This window comes from Grammomys surdaster, unplaced genomic scaffold (assembly GCF_004785775.1).
Source record: "Grammomys surdaster isolate TR1022 unplaced genomic scaffold, NIH_TR_1.0 135, whole genome shotgun sequence".
NCBI classification, from domain to species: Eukaryota; Metazoa; Chordata; class Mammalia; order Rodentia; family Muridae; genus Grammomys; species Grammomys surdaster.
In genome coordinates this window covers 6,003,480-6,029,114 of record NW_021604593.1, presented here as the reverse complement: position 1 = coordinate 6,029,114, position 25,635 = coordinate 6,003,480, and the positions used below count along the sequence as shown (strand labels likewise).

Below are 25,635 nucleotides of genomic sequence, written 5' to 3'. Positions count from 1 at the left end.
AAATACTACCCATAGCCTTGAAGAATATAGTTTAGAACTATGATTAAAGAAGGTAGAGAATTTTTAAAATTCCAGGAAATAAGGCCTATCAGTTTTAGTGCAATCAGTGGATAGGCATCAATGTACCTTTAGATTACTTTAACATTGTAATCAAACTTCTTCAGAAGTTCCTAACTGAAAACAGGTAAGATCTAATATCACAGAATGGCATGACTTGGGATGTATATAGAAAATAGATAATCAGCATCTAAAAGTATGATGTCATGCAACCCAGGCATTTTTTCAACCATATGCAGAAATTAATATTTAAAATTCTCTCAAATTTCATATCACTCTGGTCACTAATATAAATGAATTGTCAGCCATTAGATAATTGTACCGAGTCTAGAGTAATAGCAAATTGCTTCTGTTCATCTTAAGTGAGACAGCATCTGTTATCAAGGGTCCTGTAGTCATAAGATGAAATGGCAATATAGAAATGGGAAATGAAAATAACGAATAGCTCAAACACTATGTGCTACTTTTGCAAGTAAATTAATTTCAAAGATGGCAAATTAGACCCTTTAATAAAACAACCAATCATAAGTATAAGTAATAGAGAATACTCAACTCAATACACACTAGAGAAGATACAATAAATATTACAACTGTATAAGAATTCAGTTTTACTACTGGAGCAGAGGATTAAGCGTATAGCAAAAACATTATATTAGTTTTTATAACACTAGAGTTCCCATGTAGATTTTAAAGTCCAAGAACAAAAATGACTTAAATGAAAGAGCACTTGAAACATTGAACATTAATTTTCATATTCAATTTCTGGAATTTTAGCTTCACAGTTAACCATGTGGCTAACTGTGCCTGCTGTTGACAGCAGCCTGGTACCAATCCTTTATTTTTTAATAATTTGCATAGATCCTTACCCTTAGACATAGAAACAACCTCATTATATCATTTCTATGACATGACCTGGACAATCTAAGTCTTTGTTGTCTTTTTTAAAGAAGTATTTTATCAGTGATTGATATAGGTGAGTATATTAAATGTACTTTGTCTTCAAAGTTAACTTCTCAAAACTTCCCCTTTAGATGGAATGAGGAAATGAAGGCAAAGTTGTTTGACTCACTGCAGCCTGTGTTTCTTGAAGACACACTGCTGTTCAAAATATATGTTTTGAGAGAATAAATTTCAAACACATTTACATTTTTACCACTTGCAGGACTTATTTCCCATTCAAAGCATCATGAAATCACAACCAGACAGCATACAGATGAATATTTTACAGATTTTTACTGATTGTACTTTAAGCAGAATAGCAATATAATGCACTTAATAACAATCGAAAAATATGACTATATCATACCCAAATGGTGAAATGCTTAAGAGGAGGATAGGAAAGATGGAGCATTAACAAATTGAGTTGTTGCATGTATGAGCTAATATTTTAACTATCTTTTTTCCGTTGTGGAATATGCATATCTTGATATAAATATATGGATTCTGCATCTTGGAAAATAGAATTTTAAGGTAAAGATGGACTGGCTAGAACTTGAAAAGTTATATAAACTGTTCTGAATCTTACAGAGGAGGTGTGAGCTAGCACATAACTTTATTAATTTTCTTAACTTAATAAATGTTCATGTGTAAGTGGAGTGCCAGTTCTTTCTAGCATTTATTAATGTTAATGTAATTTGTACAGAGCATTAATACAATGAAGCAAATTAACATTGGTAAAAAATAGAAAGATATTATTAAATGTAAACAAATTATCATGCAACAAAACTTTTTCAAAGTGTGAAAAACAGGGATATCTAGCTCTCCTATAAATCACTAAGGATCATAAACAAAATTATACAGAAAAGTATACAGGAAAGTCTGACCTGTTTCCCTTTGAAGACTGTAATGTGTAGGGAAAACATTGGAAACATTTATATGTGATAAAATTATGATGCAAACAACCATTTCAGTAAAAATTGCTTTATATGTCTGCCTAAGAATAATATTTTGTCACTCAATTCGTTTTAGACTTTTGGAGAAAGAAGATGTAACTTAATTAAGACTAATTAAAATTAAGCAGACATTCTTCTCAATAAAAACACCTCAGGCAAATGGGTTTTGGTGAAGACGCAGTGCTTAAAATAAAGTATTTAATGAATAAATATATTTGTGCCTGTGAAAATCTACAATGACAATTTAGAAAAAATTAAAAAGATTCCTATGAACTAAGATTTCATACCTCATAATGTGTTTACATAATTTTATGCTGTTCTCTGCAAGATGTTGAAAAGTAGATGAAGAAATATTGCTTAGTTCAAATTCACTTAGTAAAATAAGATTCTTGTAAAGAACTGTCTCTAGACGTCCAGGTAAATAATAAATAACAAGGCTCAGGAAAGTTTACTTGTCAGGTGCCAATCAGATGCTATTGAACACTGAGTGTACTCGCAACAGGTTACAAGGACTCCCACTTGGGATGTACACATTATAAAGTTAGTGCTCCAGCTTAACTAGTATGTAACAAATTACACATTTAAAGGATTCAGAGATTATAATCCTATATTGTTAGTTAAAAATTATATTAACATATGCCATACACATATTCCATGTCTACCTGTTATGAGTTGTAGGTATTTCCATCCTTCAAATCTATTTTTATGTTAAGAGTTTCCACTTGCAAGGATATCCACCTACCTATCCAGTTGCTTATTCAGTGATGAGCAGACAAACAGATAAATGGATCTAGATTTAGAGGCCAGAGATCAGAGTATATAGATGGAGTCCGTTGATCTTTGACAAAGAAGCAAATGCCAGACCGTGAAGCAAATAATGCCTTTTGAACACATTATGTGGAGCAAACAGAAACCCATATCCCCTCCACACAAGATGAGCATAGACATGTGCCTTGTATCTTTCACAAAAAGTAATTCAAAAAAATGTAACACAGAGATGCATACAAGTTTTAGAAAGTGAAATAGTTAAGGATACATAAGTAACCTTGAGTATGGAAATAACTTCTGGAGAGAACACCAACTGCACGAAGTAGCTTAGTAAAAATTTAAACTTACACGAACAAACCAGTAAACTACCGAGTGAAAGGTGAGCCATGAGAACAAGACAAGTCACCTGCTAGTGACAGACTACTTTTTCCAAGATTTGCTACAGGATTATAAAAATTCAACAATAAAATTTAGTAACCTGAGTAAAATTGAAGTACCTGACCCTGAATAGACACCTCAACAGAGAACATGTGTTACAGTAAAACAAATATATTGAAAAGATTATCATTAAATAAGTGCAGACAACCAATGCTATACATATTCTATGGCTAAAATTCAAACTACTGAATACCAAATGCTGGTAACAAGAAGGAAGAAAATATTCTTTGATGAAAGGGGTAGAGATGCAGGGAGTACAGCCACTGAAGAGACTGGAAATTCATTACAACACTCAGCACATTCTTATCATCTAGTCCATCAGACATGTGAACTGACATTATCGCAAATAAATTGAACAATTACATCCATACAAAAACTTAGAAACCCCCACTTAGAAAAATATAATGCAGTTACCTAAACCCCAAAGCAACAATACTGTCTTAAATAATCTCAACAAAAGAATATTATTGAGCAGTTATAAATGAGCTATCAAAGTGCCTAAAGACTTATAGGAATATATCTGCTAATAAAGACCTACTGTCAAAAGACTAGATGCTACATAGTTGTGAAGACTTGGCATGCTGGAAAAGGTAGCTACAGACACAGAGATTCATGATTGACAGGAGCTAGAGAAAGAGGGATAAAGAGGCAGTACACTGAGGATTTTCAGTGCACTCCTATTGTTCTATGTGACATCACAATGTTGACTACCTGTCATTAAACATGGGCCAAGACTGACAGACTACAACTACCAAGAGTGAGCACTAATGTAAATTGTGCTCCTTAGGTGACAATAATGTTTCAATAACTGATGTTCAACAATTGTGACATGATAACAGCATGATGTGAAACACTGTACCAAAGGAGACTGTGGGGATGGGCAGGAGACCTTTATGGACATTTTGTAATCCCAACCTAGTTTCTATGAATATACAAGCTCTCTAAAAATATATTTGTAGAATTCCATTTGATGGAATTAAGATAAATTTTAGTGTAATGAATGATATTTTATCAAAGTGTATCTGTTATATTAAGGTTAATATTTATACTGTTTGGGTGACAATGTGCCTATCTTCATTGTTTTCAAGAGAATAAAGCAAAAACATTGTTGACAATCTAATGTCAAGACATTTTATTTCTTGGGTTAATTTCTATTGTGGGAGTCCTATGTTCCTGCAATTTTTAGTCCACGAGGCTGTTAGCTGAGTGAAGGTGCTGGTTTGCAGTACTACTACAAAGTCAATCATGTTTCATTTTTAACAGGCTGGTGAATAGCAAATATGCCTTAAAGCTAAAAAGAAAATCATTCGTGATGGACACATAACTGACAAGCTTCCTTTTAAAAATGTATACTGCCATGAAACATTTATACATATAATTACAGAAGATAAACACACACAGCTGAACTCCTGGAACCTGCGCAGGCATGTGCATTGACAGCAAGTAGAACAAACAATGCAGATGAAATCATGTTTTCTATTGTAGCATGCACCACTACACTGAGAACTCTCACAATGGACAGAATCTCGAATAAAATTGTCCTTTGCCTTGAATTTGTTTTGTTTTCCACAAAAAGATATATGACTCAAAAACACTCCCATATCTTCAGAAAGCCCAGTTGATGGACAAGAACAAAGATCATGAATAGTTCAGTGTCAAGGGAAAGGACCACAGAAGAGAAAAAAAGAAGACAAAAGCAAAACTGATGACTTATGCCACATAAGTTTGTTAAGCAGCACACTTATTACAATGTGCAAAGGGATGGGGCGGAATTCCCCAAATCATCAGAAAGTCAAGTCAGATGATGTTGAAAAAGAGAACACAGGATACTTCAGACACAGTTGCCTTATAACTGGTAAACAGCTTAAAAGGAAGAGCTGTATCCCTAGAAAATCCAGCCTTGACTCCTTCAAGGCCTTGGCTCCAACTCTAGGCTGGCTCTTGCCATGTCTGTTCCTAGACAAGAACACAGTACTAGCATTCCCTTCATTCTTGTATAGGGGCTTCTGAGAAAGTAGTAGATGGGTCTGGTTCTCATAGCCAGTCTCTTCCAAGTCATTAAACACTTCCATACTGTTACAGATGAGGCATCATTCTGGATGACTTAGTTATCATCACCAATGAGCAGGTATTAGTTCTGACCAGTTTCAACATATAAAATAGTTTTGTAACTAGTTTGTCTTCCAAGTATTTTTGCTCTTTATAGAGAAGCATATTCCATTTGTAACAACTCTTATCATATTATTGCAGATACCTTCAAGACAGAAAATTCCTTTAACATATAAAAACTCATTCAAAATCATGTTATATAAAATCAATAATAAGAATTTTGGCTTATATCTTATAAGAACATGCATTTAATAATACTGGACAATTTAAACCCTGCTGGCAAGAAATAGTCTTGTTTGCTCTTAAATAGAAAACATGGAAAGAAATATGGCAGAAAGGTGGAAGAGAGGAAAGAAGGAAGGTAGGTTTGTTTTAAGAGTCAAGGAAAGCTCTAGCATGTTTGCTCATTAGATATTAGTTATGTAAGGACTGAGGCATAAATGCTTCCTTGAATTTTAGGTTCATTAATTGTGTTCAAATTTGTCAGTGCTTCTATTATGGTTTCATTTTTTGTTGCAGCAATAACACATCCCAAGAACAAGCAGCATAGAAAATGGTTCTACCCACAGTGGGCTCAGTTATTTTACAATCAAAACAATCTTTTACAGAAATGCCCACAGGCTAGCCTGATTTCAATAATCCTTCCATTGAAACTCTCTTCCAGATGTTTTTTAGACTGTGGTAAGTTGACAGTTAAAGCTAATTAGCACAGTTGTGAAATGTGAAAAATTGAGTAAGATGTAAAACATAACAATAAATCACTCCCATTTTATAATCTTGTCTAAACACAGCTATATTGAGTATAAATAGCTGTCATCTGTATAATTACTATATGGACACTAAATTACTAGGAATAAACATTGTGAAGAAATTTATACTAACAAAAGTTGTATCAAGAACTGTTCAGTATATAGCCATAAGGACTGTTTGGGTAAGCCTCCTGGGTGAAGAGCAGACTTCCTCTAACAGACATACCTAGATAAAAACAAACTATTACTTATTGACTAGTAAAAAGAAGTTCCTGATAACAGTAAAATTTATATTTAGGGAAGCTCACTACTGAGACAGAACTGAATGGCACAAATCTGTCTTTTTGAACCCTCCTCTCTCTTGCCATGCCATTTCTTACCATGGAACTTTAATATAAATAAACACTGGGTTTACATTTTAAATATAACCACTTGGAGATATTTCAAAACACCATATATTCACATCCTTTCAGTGAGCTGTAACATAGACATTCACTTTAATCAAACATACAAAATAATTATGATGTGTAAGTTACCGAACACACTAAACTTCTCTGTATTTGACTTACATGGGTCATGTGAATACTCCCCATTGTGCTGAGAATCAGCCAACAGTTGCTTACAACAATTATATGCACAGTGGTCAAATTTGAAAGCAACTGAGATAGCTTTCCATAGGTTCCTGGGCAAATTCTGCTACATTCTTTCAATGGAATTTTATTCAGCACTAAATATAAAAGAGTTACTAGGTCATGAAAAGGCATGGAAAATATATAAATACATGTTACTGAGGGAAAGTGCTTCATGCTGCATAATATGATTACAATGTATGAATTCCAGGAGAGGCAAAACTGGAGACAGGAAGATGTTCTAAGGCAGTTGGGACTGAAGAGGAGAGAGCAAGGAGCAAGTGGAGCAGAGAGTATTTTCAACGCACTAGTGTTTCCCTGTATGACACTTGAATGGGAGATGCTGGTACATTCTCCAAGTCCACAGAGCACATGAGCAAGTGGTGATCCAAATAACTGATAGAGGTTGGCCAACAATAGGTCAATGTCAATTCAGTGATGCTCACAAATTTCCACCTGACTAGAGATAAGGATAGTGGAGGATGCCGTGAGTAGGGCATGAGGATATGTGAGAAGTCCTTAACTTTACTCAATTGCTCTGAAAATCTAAAACTTGTCTTAAAATTACTCAGAAAACCTACCCAGCGTACGAGGACTCATCTCCCTCCTGTTTGCTCCCCCAGTCCTCAGTACAACTTCTTACTTGTGAACCCTCCAGCACCTTTAGCCTGGAGCACTAATCCATAAAGAACGTATTCCACATGTACCATGAGCTCCTTTTGTATGAACAGTTCCTCTTTTCCCCATCTCAAATGAATATTTTTATAAAACCTAGCCCAGAGCTAGACTTACTGTGATTAAGAAATTCTCATGAATTAATATATTTTAATACTAGCTTAATTGAAGCCTAATGGATTATACAGATTCTTAAACTACAGCTTAAAAGAAGAAAAAAGTATCTTCTCTGAGACTATCTGGCTGCTTCAGAAGAAGTAATCCTGTTTAAGAGGCTGAGAGCTGAGGTCCTATGGGACTTGTTAATCTTCTTTGCAATTCCACAGCCTGGTATTTAAGGTTGAGAATCAGGAACTGCTTTGAATCTACACAGAGCACATTTGTGAACGTACTTGGAGACAATACCAAAATTGATTGTGGAGTCAAATGGCTCACAATCATGTGTGTGAATCTGGGACTGTTGGCAAAGTTGCAAGCAAGAAAGCCAAGAGCATTCATGCCTCCGGAGGCTAAAAATGGCTGATTATAATTACATGAAAGCCCACTGTCCTGTAACCACCACCTCCCAGTTTCTTTTGCTGAGGATAAGTCTGGAAATGAAATTCATACTATGCATTTGCAATTCTCTGGATTGTCCATTTTCAAAGTTGTCTCTTAAGTGTCCTGAATTGTGTAAAAATGACTTTCTCTGATTATATTATTCAACCTTCGTCAGTACCAAATGCCAAAAATCTTTGCTACAGCATTGCAGTATGTTTTTAAACATTTTCTTCTATGTAGACAGCTAGCCTTAAAATCTAATGTCCAGGCACTTGAGGACATTAAATATACACCAGGCTCTTTAAAAGCTTTATTTACATGTGTATGCGTAGTGCTAAGAATAAGTCAGGTCTTCACATGTCCTGGGCAGGTGGTCTGAACTATGCTGTCAGCCCTCAGAACTAAGTTTCTGCATTTACTCACAAGCTATGTCCAAGCACCCTTACTGTGGAACTTACAGATGATAGAAATATGTGCCTTAAAGTTATAAACGCTAGGAAATTCAAAATCCAAGCTTTAGCATGTCAATTTCTATAAGAACTTGTTCTCTACTCCCAACATGCTATAAATTCATGAGTACTACAACATTTCATGACAGCTCTCCCCAAAATCTGTTCTTTCCCAATATTTCTACCCTCTTTTCCACTAAACTCTCTGAACCTTCAAGATGTATCTCCTGTTTTTTTCCCTTCACTCATGACTGTGATTCTGCATCCTTTTGTCATCCAGAAGAATTAATCCCTTTAAACTCAAGCTACTGCTGAAAACAATTTTTAAACCGGTTGTAGGCATGGATATTAGATCAAAAAGAAAACAATTAACTAGGCTTCTTTATTTTTAAGGGCATATGTGCATGTATATGGTGTATGTAATGTGTGTGTTAAGAATGTTTTTATGTGTGGAGACCAGAAGAGGGTTTCCCCTGGCCTCTCTAAACATGGAGTTCTCAGATTTTCTTTGTTAAGCCGACAATCAGCAAGCTCCAGTGATCCTTCTGTCTCCGTCTCCCTAGTTTTGGGGTATAGGTAATGTGTGGGACTACACTCAGCTTGTTATGTGGGTTCTTGGATATGAACCCAGTCCCAACCCTTGTACATAACACACTCTTAACATCAAAACTATTACAACAGATTCCTAACTCAGGTTTTAGAACAAAACTTGACATTTGGTGATATAAAGCTAGAATATGTTTCTTTGACTGCCATTTGTTGTATAAATACTTCACAATGTGACAGAAAAATACTTGACTGAAGGGTCTTTAGTCCAGCCTTGGCTCAGGTCACAGCCCTGAGGCCAAAACTTATCTCAGTCTGTGAGCTGACTTTCAATGCCTGTCTTACTATTTTTCAACTTTGCGGTACTGAGTAACATTTCTCAGGCAGGTGTGACTTCTTGCCTTGAGCCCATATGATTATTTCTGTTCCCTGCATCACAGAGTCACAAGATCACAGAAAGTTATGCTACACAGCAGTTCCTTTGTAGAGTCTTTAGGAGAGAGCAATGGGCCATATATATTTCTCATGCTTTTTCCTTGTGTTTTTTATATGGGCGTTCTGAATATATCCCTCTTTGATTCTCACCATTTACCTCATTTACCAAAATACTAGTCAGCACCATTTAGATATGCTAAATAACTCTTAATTTGTCACCAGGAATGTCTAAACTGGATGCTGATTAACAGTGGGAAAAGTGGGTCTTTTGATGGGGAAAAGGAAGATGGTTTTATTTTCCTCCAAAATCGCAATGGTATTTAGAGTAGCCAAGGTACCTGCCTTAGTATTTCACTGTCAAGACATAGAAAGTGAAGCTTGAGTATGTATTTTATAAGGATGCTTGTCTACCCTCTGAAGGATACATGACATTTGACAATCAGCATGGGTTCAGTACTGAACCTACTAACATAGTGCCAAAGAATGAACAACTAAGTAGGCAGAAGATAAATAAGAAAGGACTAGGAGAATTAATGAAAGAAATTAGCTGCTCCCTACTCAGAGTGAAAAGGACAAGCAATCCAAGAGCACAACTCGGGTACTAAGTTGCAGCACCCAATATTACAACTCAGTAGCTAATTATGGGCAGAAGTATATATTCCAGTAGGAGTTGCTGAGCAGCATTAACTTGCTGGGATCTGTGATCTATGGCTGAGGACACAGAAATAATCAGGGTGGACTCAAGACAAGAAGTCACACCTGACTTTGAAACATTATCCAAAACTGAAAAGTTAAAAGCTAATAAGCCAAACATTGAAAGTCAGGTGAATTTGCATGTACAGGCTCGTCAGTTCCCTGATGTGCAAACACTGTGAGTGCTTTATACTGTGCAGAGTCTGGAACCCAGGCAAGAGTGAATGGGGAGCTTCACAATTTACGTTTTCTCTGAATTCATTCTTAAGGCTTCTAATATTTGATAGTGTTCCATGCAATCAAAAGCTAAAATCTCCTGTTAATGAATTCGAAAGGATAAGACAGAGTTCCAAAGTATGAGGAGATTTTAAAAAGAGTGTGAAATTCCAAGGGAACCTTTATTGCATTAGTATCCACTATCCTCCATTGTACCCCAAAAAGTCATGCCTTCTCTACGTATGTCTTACCCATTTGAACCATCTTTCCTCTAAAACACATACATTAAAGAGTTTCACAACTTCTAAAACACATTCCCTTTCTCCTCCCTATGATAGCATCAGTGATCATCTTACTACTGAATCATGTTCATAAGAAGAGGGGAGGTCTGAAAAGTTTCAAGAGTTCAGGGAGCAGAGCAATGCTCCCATAAATATTAGGCCCTGAACTGCAGGTTATAAATGTGTGCCCTGTGCTTACATGAAGACCAAAGGCAAGGTTGGATAATTACAAGAACTTAAGCAAAGAAAATTCCTAAGTTAGGCTTTCAGTGGACTTTTGTAATAATTTAGGTTCCTCGTTACTACATAAGGATGAGATATAGCTTTGGGTCTAATTTAGTTTAACATATCTACATTTTTTCATAAAAGTGCCTATTGCCACAACATGGTACCATATACTTTGCATCTATAAACATATATTCACATATACTATTAAGCAGACTAGTCTATTAAATACTAAAATGCACAGTCTCAAAACAATCAATAATATACAATTAACTGAATCAATGAAAATAAGCCACCTCAACTGCTAGTCAAATCCAGTAATATTATCAAATGTCAATCAGTATCTAGAATATGCATTTTATGTCTCAATTAAGCTAAATTAAAAGTGATTAAGAAACTTAAGATCATTTATTTTTAATAAGGTGCTCTTCATACTACACAATTTAATACTGAATTATTTGGTGGAAGTATCTACTTCCCTTTGATGGTAGACACCATTATCATACCTAATAAGGAATAGATAATATTAGTCACATAATGAATTTAAAAATTAAAATTATTCCCTTGGATTTCTTCCACACTTTTATCTTAGAATCACACAACTATAAGTGAGAAGTTAGGTTAATAGTCAGTTTAGACACACTCAGATGAGTTGAAAAAAATTTTAAAAATAAGATGTCGGTGGCAGAGGGAATGTTAGGAGCATACCTTACAGAGAAAATGGCCAGGTAGGCTCAGTGAATGGGAAGCTGGAAATCAAAGACAGTAGACATAATTGAAGAATTGAAAAGCTTCAGCCATTATGCAGACTGTATACTTTCACAATACGATTCTTAATTGGCTTTTTCATGGCACTGTTACTTATTCTGGTCATAAGGTAATGATAGTGTGACCTGTGGATTTCTACCGTGTGCCACAATACCTGAACAATGTCAAGCCCACACTGTTGGACTGTTGGTGTCACATGCTCACAGTGGAAAGAACAGCAGCACAAGAATGAACTTGGTGAAGGAGTGGTAATCTTATACAGTTGCGTTCAATGTTGATGCTTCAGTTCACACAGTCTTCAAACTCTGTGTAATGAAGCTGAAATAGGCATAAAGTATTTCTACCAATGTACAGCTATCTTGGGTTAAAACATTGTACAAGGACTTCAGCAAGCGACTTAACTCTTAAAACAGAACATTATTTTCCCCTGAAAGGATATTTATCAAAAAAACTAAAGCTATTTCAACTTGAGAACCGATAGACCTTATCTTAGCAAATCAGAAAGTGAAACTTCTATTTCAAGAACAACTAAACAGTAATTGTGGCCAATGATAAAATATAAAAATTCAAGAAAAAAAATATTTGGAATACTTAAATTCATTACTGTTAATCTTCTAATTCCAAAGGAATTTTGAGTAAAATTATCAAAGTATTTAATTTTTTACTCTCTCCATGTCTGGACATCCCAGTGACTCAAGGGCCAAAATCTCCTGAGAAAGTTATTAAAATATTCTCTATTCTAATTTATTAATACTAATTAGTAATTGTTCATATACTTTAACCAAAATACATTTAATGCCAACTGACTGAAAGTATAAAATTAGGAATAAGCAAAAGACATTAAATGGATTTGAAAAAATGGCAAAGCAATGACATTGGTATTTATAAATAATATTAATCAAAACATATAATGGGATTAACAGTGTTTAAGAGAAATATAAATAATATATTTTAAAATTATCCCTGATTTTCAGTCTTTTGTGATAATTGTCAATATTTATTATTCATAAAAGCAGACACTCCTAGGGAATTACCAATAATTTTTAAAAATCTAAAGGTTCTCAAGACTTTATATTCTTGCTTATTAATTATTCATAGTGGTCATGAAGTTGTGAATGGAGATATAGTAAAACACTAAACTACAACAATTATTACAAATATAAATTCAGAAGAAGACTGTTGGGATTACAGTTATGAACTGCCCTGAAGGGACCTCAGTAATGTTGTAACCACTCAGCTTCCTGATTTGGATGAAGTCTCTAAGGGTGTGTACGTTATTACCATGCACTTTATCACCTAACATGTTCCATCATCCTATTCAGATTTTACAAAGACCGAATCAAGGTTCTAAATAGTTAGAATGGGATAGAGGAACTAAAATCACTGAATTTGGGAATATCTATTTTGTCAGCAGAATAGAAACCAAGAAATGCTAGCAGCAGGAAAAATAGTCTTCCCCAGGAAAGAGCACAACAATTATTTAGCCAAAACTAAATTATTTAGCCCTCAAAACACACACACAAATAACATACAGGCTGAGCAGGTTGTATTTATGCATCAAGGAACATGCACACACTCACACACACACATACTCACACACCATATATTTGTACATGTGACAATAATTAATGAAAAAGAGTTCATAAATTTAAAAAAAGCAAGAAGGCTTGATAAAGTTTAGAAGGAGAAAAGGGAGAGGAAGATGATGTAATTATGCTATGATTTTAAAAAATTTAAAATATCTTATATTTATGGGGCGTCTTTGGAAAAGTAAAATAAGCCGACAGAAACCATCACTAATAGAAAATATTAAATGAAAAGAATTGCATTGGTAACTTCAACATAAAAAATGAAATCACATTATCTTTAAGAGGTTATGAGATGAATTCAAAACTACACGTATCTTTAATATGCAAATTAAAAGGCACTTTATATAATATGAAAAATACAAAGGACTAGATAAGAATATATAATTTTAGAAGTATATGTATGGTGTAATAAAGAAAGATGGAAAAAGTATTGAAATAATAAAAAGAGGCAATCATCAACATTGCAAAGTCAAATCTGACTTAATCCTAGAAAATTCATCTTTGACATAAAAGAACAAAAAATGTGATAAAAATGCTATCTTTAACCATAATGTAATAATATATTAATATATCTTTAAATTTTGTTAAAATAAAGAAGTTTATATATAATATAATGTATAGATTTATAGACAGATAAATAAAATCAGCACATGAACAAGTAGTTACAGCTGTTGCAAGAATCGTCAGTATGTATAATATTTTATTTTTACACCAACTGTATATTGCAGAAACTATAATTTTAATTGCTAAAAGGAAGTTTTCTATTTTAAAGAAGAGATCTCATAAAGACTAAAATCTGTAACTAGCATAACCAGTTGGAAACAAATGTCTGTGCATAGGACATAGACACATGTTGGAAGTTAAAATATTAAAATGTCACTACAAATTGATCCTATTGAAATAAGATATTTTGTAGTAACTATATAATAAATGAGAGAAAGAAAAACTTTACAGGAATCTATTATCTTTGGTGTGTGTGTGTGTTTGTGTGTGTGTGTGTGTGTGTGTGTGTGTGTGTGTGTGCATTTACTGTAATCAGTATGAAATGACTGTTTGGTTGGAATGTTTCTTCCTATTCTTTAACTCCAAGAGAGCATCTGTCTTCTACTGTGAATAAGGTAAATGGACTAGTATTTAGGGTTCCTAGAAATGGGTCCAGGCTATGCAAATGGTATATATGATATTGTGACGTTAACATCTGATATATCTACAGAGACTCCTATAGGAAGAATACCTCCACCTCCATTTTGCACCATGCACAAAATTAATAGACAAATGTTGGATGATTAAAAATTTGTCAAAATGAAAATTCAAATGGTTCTAGGTAAAAATATGGAAGAATATCTTTGAGACTTCAAGAAGAGTTGAAATTTAAAATCCAGTAATATGTGCAACATGGAATGTCATTCATCACAATATAACCTGAACACACAATGGGATGGAGTTAAGAATCTTTACAGTAACAAGAAGTAGCTGTTAGTCCTTAATTTGAGGGAAATTATGGTGAACCCAAAGAAGGGAAGCAGAGATTGGGAAAGCAATGAAAGTTGGAGTTGAGGGAGGCTATGGTCTGACGGGTGTTTGTGAACAAAAACTGAAGAGGGTGTTATTTTAGTGTGTGCTGTGTTAGTAAATACAAGAAGCATTAATTCAAGTGGGAAAGACATAGATATCATATAAAAATAATTGAGGAACTGAAAAAAATCACTCACTGTCTAAAGTGCTTGCCATAAAATATGGTTATGAGTTTAATTCTCAAATCCATTTAAAGTGCATGATTATGACATGGTCAAGTGCATGATTATAATACCAGTGCTCCTACAGTAAAATGGAAGGCAAACACAGGAGAATGCAAGAGGATTCACTAGCATGTACAACAGCAAGCAAGAGGCAGTACCTCTAATAGGGCAGAATGCCAGTACTGACACACAACATTGTCCTCTGATCTTTACATGTATACACATACACACCACGCATGGGTGCATGCATACGAAATACATACACAGAAATATATGAGCAATATAAAGATTGAAATGATATGTAACCACCTCCTATTAATATTCAAAGGGCACATAGCTAAATAAATACATTGAGCCAGTTGCATAAATGAAAATTTACAGGAAGGATCACCAAAGTTGCTTTACCTAGTTGTTAATCAAGAAAAAGAAAAACAAAGGTAAGAAAGATCCGAATCATCACTCTAGGAAATGACACAAATATAGTAATTCAGACCACAGAAAGATAAACTTTATTTCTTAAAGGATGTGAACACCAGTAACAGTTATTGCGGAAAACGGTTTTTAATATTCTATAAAACTAAAAATCTGCATGTCTCCAGTGTGTTTCACATCTCTTTCAGCCATGTTCACTAGGGGAATCCTAGTGCATAGTTTGAAGAGATGAAAAGAGAAATGATAACATTTCTGAAAATGTGAGGCACTGAAGGAAGCATTATAGTGAGTCAATAAGGTAAATAACTACACAGGTTGTTTAAAATATTATACTAGTCATTAAAATTAAGAAGATAAATTTATGTATGATATGACTATTACAATAGTAACATTCTTCTTGTTAACATTCTTATGTGGATTGTATCCTAAATATTCTGTACTTTTTGGCTTATATCCACTTGTTAGTGAATACATATCATGCATGTCCTTTTGGATATAAGTTATCTCACTCAGGACAATATTTTCTAGTTTCAATCATTTGCCTGCAAAACTTATTGGTGTCCTCGTTCTTAATAGCTGAATAGTATTCTATTGTGTAAATGAACCACATTTTCTGTATTCAGTCATGCATTGTGGGACATCTGGATTGTTTCCAGCTTCTGGCTATCACAGATAAGGGTGCTGTGAACACAGTGGAGCACAATCTCCTGTGGTATGGTGGGGCATCTTTTGGGTGTATGCCCAAGAATGGTATAGCTGGGTCTTCATGTAGAACTATTTCCAATTTTCTGAGGAATCTCCACATTGATTTCCAGAGTGATTGTATCAGTTTGCAATCCTACCCACAATGGGAGAAGTGTTCTTTCTCCACATCCTCACCAGTATATGCTGTTACTTGAGTTTTTTTAATATTAGCTATTCTGACTGGTGTAAGGTAGAATCTCAGGGTCATTTTGCTTTACATTTTCCTGATGACTAAGGACTTTTAACATTTCTATAAGTGCTTCTGGGCCATTCATTCATTAATTAATGACAATAATGACAATAAAATAAATCTAAAATATCATATGACATATTAAAAGCATGTACACACTTATTTGTCTGTTTGTTTATATTGAAAGAAAATCAGAAAACTGATTAGATTCCGATTCTAATTCTAAACTCTACCAGTTTGGACAAATATGTAAAATTCTAAGCTTTGCTTCATCTACTATATCAATTGAAGTTAACACTCACATTTAATAAATTAAATTAAAGAAAGAAAATGAAAATGGCATAAAATTGTAATGAGAGATAAATGAAAGTATTAGTTAATTCTAAGAGTTTATCATGACAATAGAAATTCATAGCTCAACCTTTCATTTCCATTTAGAAAATAAACTCTCAATGTTGAAAATGAGCTTATTTTCACATTACACATTCTAGTTGATATCTGTATGTTTGTTTTCTTTTTGACGAAATGTGTCTCCAGTATAGAAGCTGCCTGCAAAGTTATTCTGAGAATGTTTGACACATGTTTATGAGATATGCTCGCCTCGCTGCTCCCCACAAATCACTGGCTGCTCCTTGCAACTTGAAACTCCCAGATTTAGTTCTTTTGTCCAACATTTGCTTTTTTTTTCCATCATCCTAAAATAACTCTCACTACTCATCTTACTGTTTATCTCTGGTCTGGGCACTTTTTTTCTTTTGGGTGTTTGCCTCAAGCATGATCCAAATGTGGTTCTTATCTTTATCAATAACTATTGTATCCATTAGCTTCAAGATACTCTTGTTTTGTTCTTACTTTCTATGCATAGCTTCTAGGGAAAAAGGTGTTGAGAAAGACTAGGTTTCGTATTTTCTTCCAGTATTCCCAAGCTACTGCTACTCTACCATGATAAGTACGTATTTGCTACAGCTCTACATAAACGTTATTTTCTCAACATAGCCATCCCTAATACCCAGAGATACAATTATTCACCTCTAAGTTAAGAACAATATTTCTGGCATTATAAATCTCACTGAAAAATAAAGAAAGACTTCCATGATCCCACGACACCATGAGCTGCTTGAAAAGTAGTATCCCCTTGTTTCAAGGTTCTTGTTACTCTTCCTTACAGTGTCATAACTGAGGGGTTTACTGTGTTCTGTCTTGAGAATATGGCAGCTTGTAGACTGATGTAAAACCTTTTCCCCCAAGTCTCTGAAACTTGTTTCATTCATAAACCATGTTTATGTAGTTGGTTAAAGTTCGTCACAAACAGAAATTATCCTCTTTGTCTCCCCATGTAATGTAAGATGACATGATTAGAAGGAAGAAAATGATCACAGAGGTTTAAGGACCTAATGCTGTCTTAGATTCAGAAAGCCACAGAACAATCTGGATGCAGGGTTGGGCAAACTTAGTGTTTTCTTGTGTCCTAGATCAAATTCTGGGCTTGAACCTTAATATTGCACATAAAAAAGGAGTTTCACTAAACTTTGGAAAGATTGTTCGGCTGCATGAAGCAATCTTTCCTAACAACTGACTCTCGTTTTCTGTTTCTTATTTTTCCCCTCACTCTCTTTCTTCCTGCTTTGGCTAAGTTTCCTGTTCAGCATTAGAGCTATCTGTTTACACTCAAAGAATTACTCTTCTGATCCTCCTGTGACCATTTGCCAAAAATGATGGTTTTTATTTTATTTTATTTTATTTTATTTTATTTTATTTTATTATCTGAGATACATACTACCATCCTTAATCTGGGGGAAACAAAAAGCAAAACAATGAATTCACTCATGATAGACCAGTCCTTAACAGGCCCAGAAGTGAAATGTTAAATCAGAAAATGTGAAGTTTTATATCTTATCTTTAACTGACTGCATGAGATAGTGCAAATTCCTGGATGTCTAAAAGCTTCAGTTGACTCCTAGATAAATAGGCATCACCCCACATGGGAGCTAACTTCATGATTGTGGTAAGGATTAAGTATACTTAATGAATTCCAATGCCTGACTAATTCATCAACAGCATCATCAGTACCAGAATAAATATTCCTCGAGAAAACACTAACACACAAAAAAAGCTCTTTTATTTTATCTTAAGCGGGGGTGGGGGGGAACCATGGTGCTCTTATCATCGTTACTTATTTCTTTCATTCAACTATTTTCTTCTAGTAGAAAGGCCTTGAGGCTCACCCAAATACATTAGCAATATAAGCACTTATACTATTAAATAGGCAGATTGAATTAGAAAAATTCTTCTGTTTCAACCTATTTCAAGGCCAACTAAAGAAAGAAGAGATGCCTAGTGAAAAACTCATCACTGATCCCTCGTTACTACACAACAGGTTCAGCCTATCTTTAGTCTGTGTTCTTATTAGTTTATCTTTGTTACTCCAGGAAGCTTCATGCCACTTTTTTGAACTATAGTCTTAGTGTTGACATCTTTGCTCTTTTATTTTAGATAGATTGAGAGAGAGAAAGAAAGAGAGAGAGACAGAGACAGAGACAGACAGATACAGACAGAGAGAGAGACACAGAGAGAGAGAGACAGAGATAGATGCATACATATGCATGGATGGATGGATGGATGGATGGATGGATGGATGGATGGACATACAGACAGATGATTCTTAGATAATAGATATCTGTGTGTGTTTATGTATATGTTTCAGATATAAAATACAAAAACATTTTTTCAAGCATCCATGTAGTATAGAATACTATTTTAGTTTTGATTTTCTTACTAGCTACCAAAGCTTTGTGAACTCAACTTTAGTCAATAGATTTATCTCTTTAATATTCTCATTCCTCAAATGCCTATCTTTCAGAAGCACAAGGCTGAAAGATGAAAATAAAGTGTAAATTGAAATCGCATTGTAAAGAAAAACCCTGCTCTGCAATTTCCAGAATGGTCATTTCTATCACAAACACCACAGCCAGAAGCCCAATTTCCATATCAGCACTTCATTATCAGAGACTTCGTTTTTGGAGACTTGGTGCAGAAGGACCTTTAAGAAGGTGGTAATTGCATTTTCATGGCTTTTGCTCTCTCTGTGACTATCACACTTATTTGTCTTTATCTGAAAAGGAGGCCTGTGAAATCAGAATGTGCCTGTTTTCTTTGTTTATTCATAGTGACCTCTGGAATTTGTGACACTGTGATTCACTTTAGTGCTAACTGAGAAGGAGCAGTCAATGCTCTAGGGTGTGATGGATCCTCCTGATCCTGCTTAGAGGATAGGTTTGAGTCTTTGAGCCAAGGTTTTCCTTTGAATCTGGAAAATCAGTTTCTAGAAAGCATGGAAAAACCCATGTATGTCATCAGTATGTGGAATCATTCTGTGTAGTCATTCTACAAGGCATGGACTGAAATTGTTTCCTGATGGTCTCGTATTCCTAGCTCTCTTACAGTTTCTTAAAAATCTCCTGTAAAACCCAGTCAGAGTCATTTGTTCTCCAGGAGTTCTCAGTGTATGATACAGAGGTACCATAGTCACTGCTGGCACAGGTGCTGCCTCCTAGTAACCACTAATGATGTAGGTATGATAGTCTCCCCTCATTCTTCTTCCCAGAAGCCCCAAGGAAAGTGTATTAGGTAGCTTTCTGTTCCTATGATAAACGCCGAAAGCAATGTGGGTGAGAAAAGTCTTATTTGGCTTACAGGTTACAGTACACCATTGAGGGTATCTAGGAAATGAACTAAAAGTAGAAACCTGGAAGCAGAAATTGATGCGGAGATTATAGATGGATTTTTAATGACTTGCTCCCCGAGGCTTTCTCCAACTTCTTTCTCATGCAGTCCAGAACCACCTTCCCAGGGTTGACACTGCCAACAGTGGGTTGGGCCCTCCCAAATCATTTATCAAGAAAATCTCTCACAGACTTGCCTAGAGGTCAATCCAATAGAGGCAATTTCTCAACTGAGGTTCCCTCTTCCCTGATGACCCTAGATTATGTCAAGTGGACAAAAACTTAGCCAAAACATCAATCAAAGGATTCCCACTCATCAGAGAGTTATCAGGCAGTTCAGACATATGTCTTTCTTCTTTCTTTTGCAAAGCAAGTGAGGATAGAATCGTAATAAGCCATCGAGATGAACCTTTCCTCTTACAGAAATATAATCCTATCATAGTAAACAATTTAGCAGAAGCAAAAGAGAGAAACAGCAACACATTAGTTTACACAGAAGACAAACAAGGATAGATTATACTTTAATTTGAATAAGAAAGGTCTCCATAAGCTTATATATTTGAATGTTTGACTCCCAACTAGTGATACTGTTTTAGAAGCATTAGGAGTAATGACCTTTGTTTGAGGAAGTGTCTCACTGAGTGTGGGCTTTGAGGTTTCAAAAGCCCAAACCATACCAGTCTCCCTCCCAAAGGACACCCCATTCTATCACAAGGACACTTGTTCAACTATGTTCATAGCTGCTTTATTCATAATAGCCAGAACTGGAAACAACCTAAATGTCCCTCAACCAAAGAATGGATTTTTTAAAAAGTAAAATACACAATAGAGCATTACTCAGGTATAATAATAATAATAACAACAACAACTGACATCATGAAATTTGCTGGCAAAAGAATGGAAAATTATCCTGAGAGAGGTAACCGAGACCCAGAAAGACAAGCATGATATAGACTCACTCATAATTGGAAAATTGCTGTAAAGGATAATCATGCTACAATCCACAGACTCAGAGAGACTTAGTAACAAGGAAGACTTAAAAAGATGGGGTGGGGGCAGATTTTTCTTGAAAGTCGAATTAGAATAGATTTGGAAGGTAGTCTGGAAATGGTTAGGATGGGAACAGGAGGGATTATGTGGGGCAATGGAAGGCAAGAATAATGAAAAGATGTCTAGAATTGGAGGGTATTTCAGGAGTGAGATTAAAAACATAGTGCAATGGAAATCCCAAGAAATCTATGAGGATGACACTAGTGAAGACACCTAATAATGGGTAACACAGAGCTTGAACTGGTCATCCTGTGTAACCAGGCAAGGCCTCAAGCAGAAGGATTGAGATGCCAACCCAGCCTCAAAACCTCTAACCTATAGTTTACCATGCCTACAGGAAATTCTGGGACTGGAGACTTGCATAATTGTGATTAGAGACTTCATCCAGCAGCTGATGGGAACAGGTGTAATGTCCCACAGCCAAATAATAGGTGGAGCCTGGGGAGTCCTGTGGAAGAGGGGAAGGAAGGATTGGAGAAGCTAGAGGGATCAAGGACACCACAGGAACATGGTCCAGAGAATCAACTGACCAGGACTCAAGTGGACTCAGGAAGATCAAGGAGCCTGTACTGGTCTCACCTAGGTTCTTTGCGTGTGTTATGGGTTGTGTAGCTCAGTGTTCTTGTGGATTTCCTAAGAGTAGGAGCAGGAGATGTCTCTAACTCTTAAGCCTACCTATGGGACCCTTTTCCTCCTACTAAGTTGCTTCCTCCAACCTTGATGTGGGTATATCTGCCTGGTCTTATTGTAGCTTATTTATTGCTGTATTTGGTTGATGTCCCTGGAAGACTACTATTTTCTGAGGGGAAATTAATACAGGCTGTCTCTGGGGAAAAGAGAAGTTGTGGGGAGAGACTGAAGGAAAGGAGGGAGGGGAAATTGCACTCAGGATGTAATAAATAGTAGTAGCACTAGTAGTAGTAATAATAATAATAATAATAATAAATAAAGTTTACTTGGTTGTATTGTCTCCTCACAACAATTTAACAGTAACCAAGCTTTCTAAAATAACAGTTAGCTTGTACTTTAAAAGGCTTAGACTCTGAAGTATAATATGAAATATAAAAAAGCTAGCACAAAAAAAGCCTTGCATTAGATAACTCTATTTCCATGTTAAACAAAGCTCAGAAGCATAGGCTTTATATGAGTTCTTTTCCATTTTAAGAAAACATTACATTTATTAAACACAAAAATTCAAATTCATAAACCATAAATTAGGAAAAAAAACTTCTGTTTGCTTCAGTCATTAGTTCTACCTTAGCAAAAGAACTTATTAGTAAGTTACGGTAGTAGTTGGTTTAAAAATTAATCACTAACAGGAATAAAAGAAACCATTAAAAGCCAGTTTGCGTTTAAAGATGGTATAAATAAAGATGAAGCGTCCCAAATTATAACTAAGTAACCAAATTTAGAAGATTAGATTTACAAAAATTTGATTTGCATGCAAGTTCCGTTCTACAAACTAAGACACAGAAATGGAATCCTGTGGTGGTTTTCCTTGTCCCTGAAGAGATATCTGGGTTACAGTTTCCAGGTAGCCATCTCAGAAAGGACACCGTTACAGCTTGCCATCAGGTGACATCTAAGAAGGGGTGCCTGACTCAATGAGAATATACTGCAATGAACTGTGGTAAATCTGGAAAACTTGTCATTCAAGATAGACACGTGAAGATTCAAATGCATGAGATACATAAATTCGGGGAAAACCCCTGTTTTCTTTAGTCGCTATTCCTACCTTAGCAAAAGATCTTATTAGTAAGTTGCAGGCGTAGTTGGCTTAAAAAATAATCACTGACAAAAATAACAGAAACTATTAAAAGCCAGTTCAGATTTAAAGATGGTATAAATAAAGATGAAGCATCCCAAATTATAACTAAGCAACTCAATTTAGAGAATTAGATTTACAAACCTTGATTTGCATGCATGTATATTTGTATACATTTATACGTACATATATATGTATACAAATATACATATATATATAAATATATATACATATATATATAAAATCCTCTCAAGTTTGTTTGAAGAATACATGAAATTATTTGACTATCATGATGGCAGAACATGCATAGTTTAGAAAATACAAACTGTATATGAGAGCACTTTCTCATTCAGTACAAGAAAGGGGATGTTTATTTATCACTGCATGAAAAATGGCTTAAAGACATAGCGACTTAAATCTTTATGTTTGCTACAGATTCTGTAAGTCAGAAAACAAATAATGCTCAACTGTGAGACATTTACTGTTCCGAGTGGATCAGCTGAGATGTCTTATATAATGAAAGGGAGACAGTAGCTGCTGGTGAAACACTCAAGACGCCTTTGCCTACATGCATGCTCCTTGGTAAGGACAGCTATACCCTGGTGCACACGACATATGAGTTTCATATGAAGTCTGAAACTCAAATGTGAACATTTCAAGTGGAAAATGTAGCTGCTTCAGAATTTTGAAATCTCAAACTCAGAAGATCCACAGGCTCATTTGTTTCATACACTATTGCCCAAAGCAAATCTAGCATTCAAGATTCAAGAATACAGAGAAGGGTGAGGCTGCTATAAAGTAGCATATAAGACAGGTTATATAGGGGAAGGCAACACACTATAAAGGAAAATATTTAGATTTCTTAGAGGAAAATATAGGTCATTAACTGAAACTCAGAACCAGTTATAGTTGATACCATGTACCATTGGATGCAGAAACAAGCTCATATAAAGTTTGCACTCACCTGACGGAACTGCTCCAAGTCGATTTTGTTACCCACTAGCACGAGGGGAATTTCATAGGTGTGACGGACCTGGAAAATAAGGTCCTTGAACTTGGCAGCCTCCTGGAATGACTGGCGGTCAGTGACAGAATAGCAGATGATGAAGCCTTCTCCCCCACGCATGTATTGCTCCCGCATGGCCGTGAACTCTGCCTGAAGGAGAGAAGAGTAATTGGGTAGGTTTTAGTTGAAGAGAATCAATATGTAATTTAATATATTCTTGTGAAATGTGAATATTTTAAACTTTTGAGCATATTGATATTTGATTATAGAAGGTTCAACTTAAGAGCTCCTGGGCAGATATGGTAAATAACAAATTATATACATAAGATTTGTTTTTATATTTTAATGACTCCACTTCAGAAAATTTGTGTACCACAAACATTATAAGCCTTTGGGTTCATGTTAGATATGGCACTACATTAATATTTAAACATTTTCTTACAGTCTGCCTTTTGAAACATTTTTTTTCTAGAAACCATTGAAGACATGTATGATCAAAGGAATCTGACTTTGCTTTTCAAATAAGAGCACATTTTTAAGAGATATCTGGACCAAGTCCTCCAAAGGACCTGGGGAAATGAACTACTTTTCTATTCAAAAATATGAACACAGAAGCTAGAGATATAGCTGAGACGGAGTGCCTGCCTAGCATGTGGGGGCCCTGGGTTTAATCCAAACAGAGAAAGAAAGGAGAGAGAGGTAGGGAGGACATACTAAAGTTAGACTCTCGATTGCCTCTCTGGGAAGGTTTTAGCATGGATAATACAGGTGCACCCATATATTACAGTATTCTTAGGTTTGTCTCAGAGAAGCAAATAACCAGAAGGACCTGGCTGCCTGAGACAGATTAATTTCTACACTCTGCTAGCTCTTTCTTTCTCACTTTCTGCAGAAGACAGGCTATAATCCAGATGGTCCCAATGCCCCATCTGACTACCCCTGCTGTATCAGCCTTTCATGCTGCTTCCTATCTGTATTACAATTTCCCAAAATTCTACCATTTAAACTGTAATCCATACAGTTTCTTTAAGTCAAAAATGTGCTTTTTATTTATTCTTAGTCAGAATCTACTGCTAAAATTACAAGAAGTGGCTAGACAGATGCAGTGGGTAATCTAAAATGTGGTCTTGATTGTGAAAATGCTTTTTCCTTCTGGGTCATCTCTCTGAACCACCAGTCATAGTCTTGCCACTTTACAAACAATGCTACAGTGTATGTTCTTAAATTCTATCTCTCACTAAAGTTCAATTATGCCTGAGAAGTAACCTTGCTCAAAGAGAACATTCCTCTTTTTTTTTTTTTGAGAAATTGTGATAATTTCACTGCCAAAGCTATTGTGTCAATACTGCTATTATACATTAAAGTGGTTGTTTCTTTCCCCATTCTGTAGGCTCCTGGTTTATCTATTGATGGTATACTTTGCTTTTCAGTTTCATGAGGACCCATTTACTAATTATCAGTATTAGTGCCTGTGCTATTAGGAAAAAATGGCATCATGAAAATTTTATGTAAATGGATGGAATTAGAAAAAATCATCCTGAGTTAGGCAACTCAGACTCAGACGATAAACATGATATGCACTCACTTGTAAGTAGATATTAGCTATTAAATAAAGGATAATCACGTTGCAATCCACAGATCCAGAGAGGCTAAGTATAAGGAGGGTTCTAGGTGCAGTATATGCATCTCTCTGGGAAGAGGAAATAGAATAGATTTTTGTGGGTGGGCTGGGGGCAAGTGAGGATACAAACAGAAGGGATCAGATCGGAGAGGCATGGGCAGAGAGAGAGAGAGAGAGAGAGAGAGAGAGAGAGAGAGAGAGAGAACTGGAAAGAGGTAGGAATGGGGAAATGATTTAAAATGATTTAAGAGGCAGCATGGGAGCCTAGTGCAGTGGAAACTTCCTGGAGCCCACGAGGGTGACCCTA

At 35.4% G+C, this 25,635-nt stretch overlaps 1 protein-coding gene across 1 annotated transcript in view; it reads right to left on the bottom strand.

Moving 5' to 3' along the window:
- Rit2 (Ras like without CAAX 2) overlaps positions 1–25,635 on the bottom strand; it is a 314,914-nt gene that overhangs the window by 119,887 nt on the left and 169,392 nt on the right. Inside the window, exon 4 of the mRNA XM_028762831.1 lies at positions 23,666–23,857. Within this exon, the coding sequence (XP_028618664.1) occupies positions 23,666–23,857 (192 nt within the window). The remainder of the gene's footprint in view (positions 1–23,665; positions 23,858–25,635) is intronic.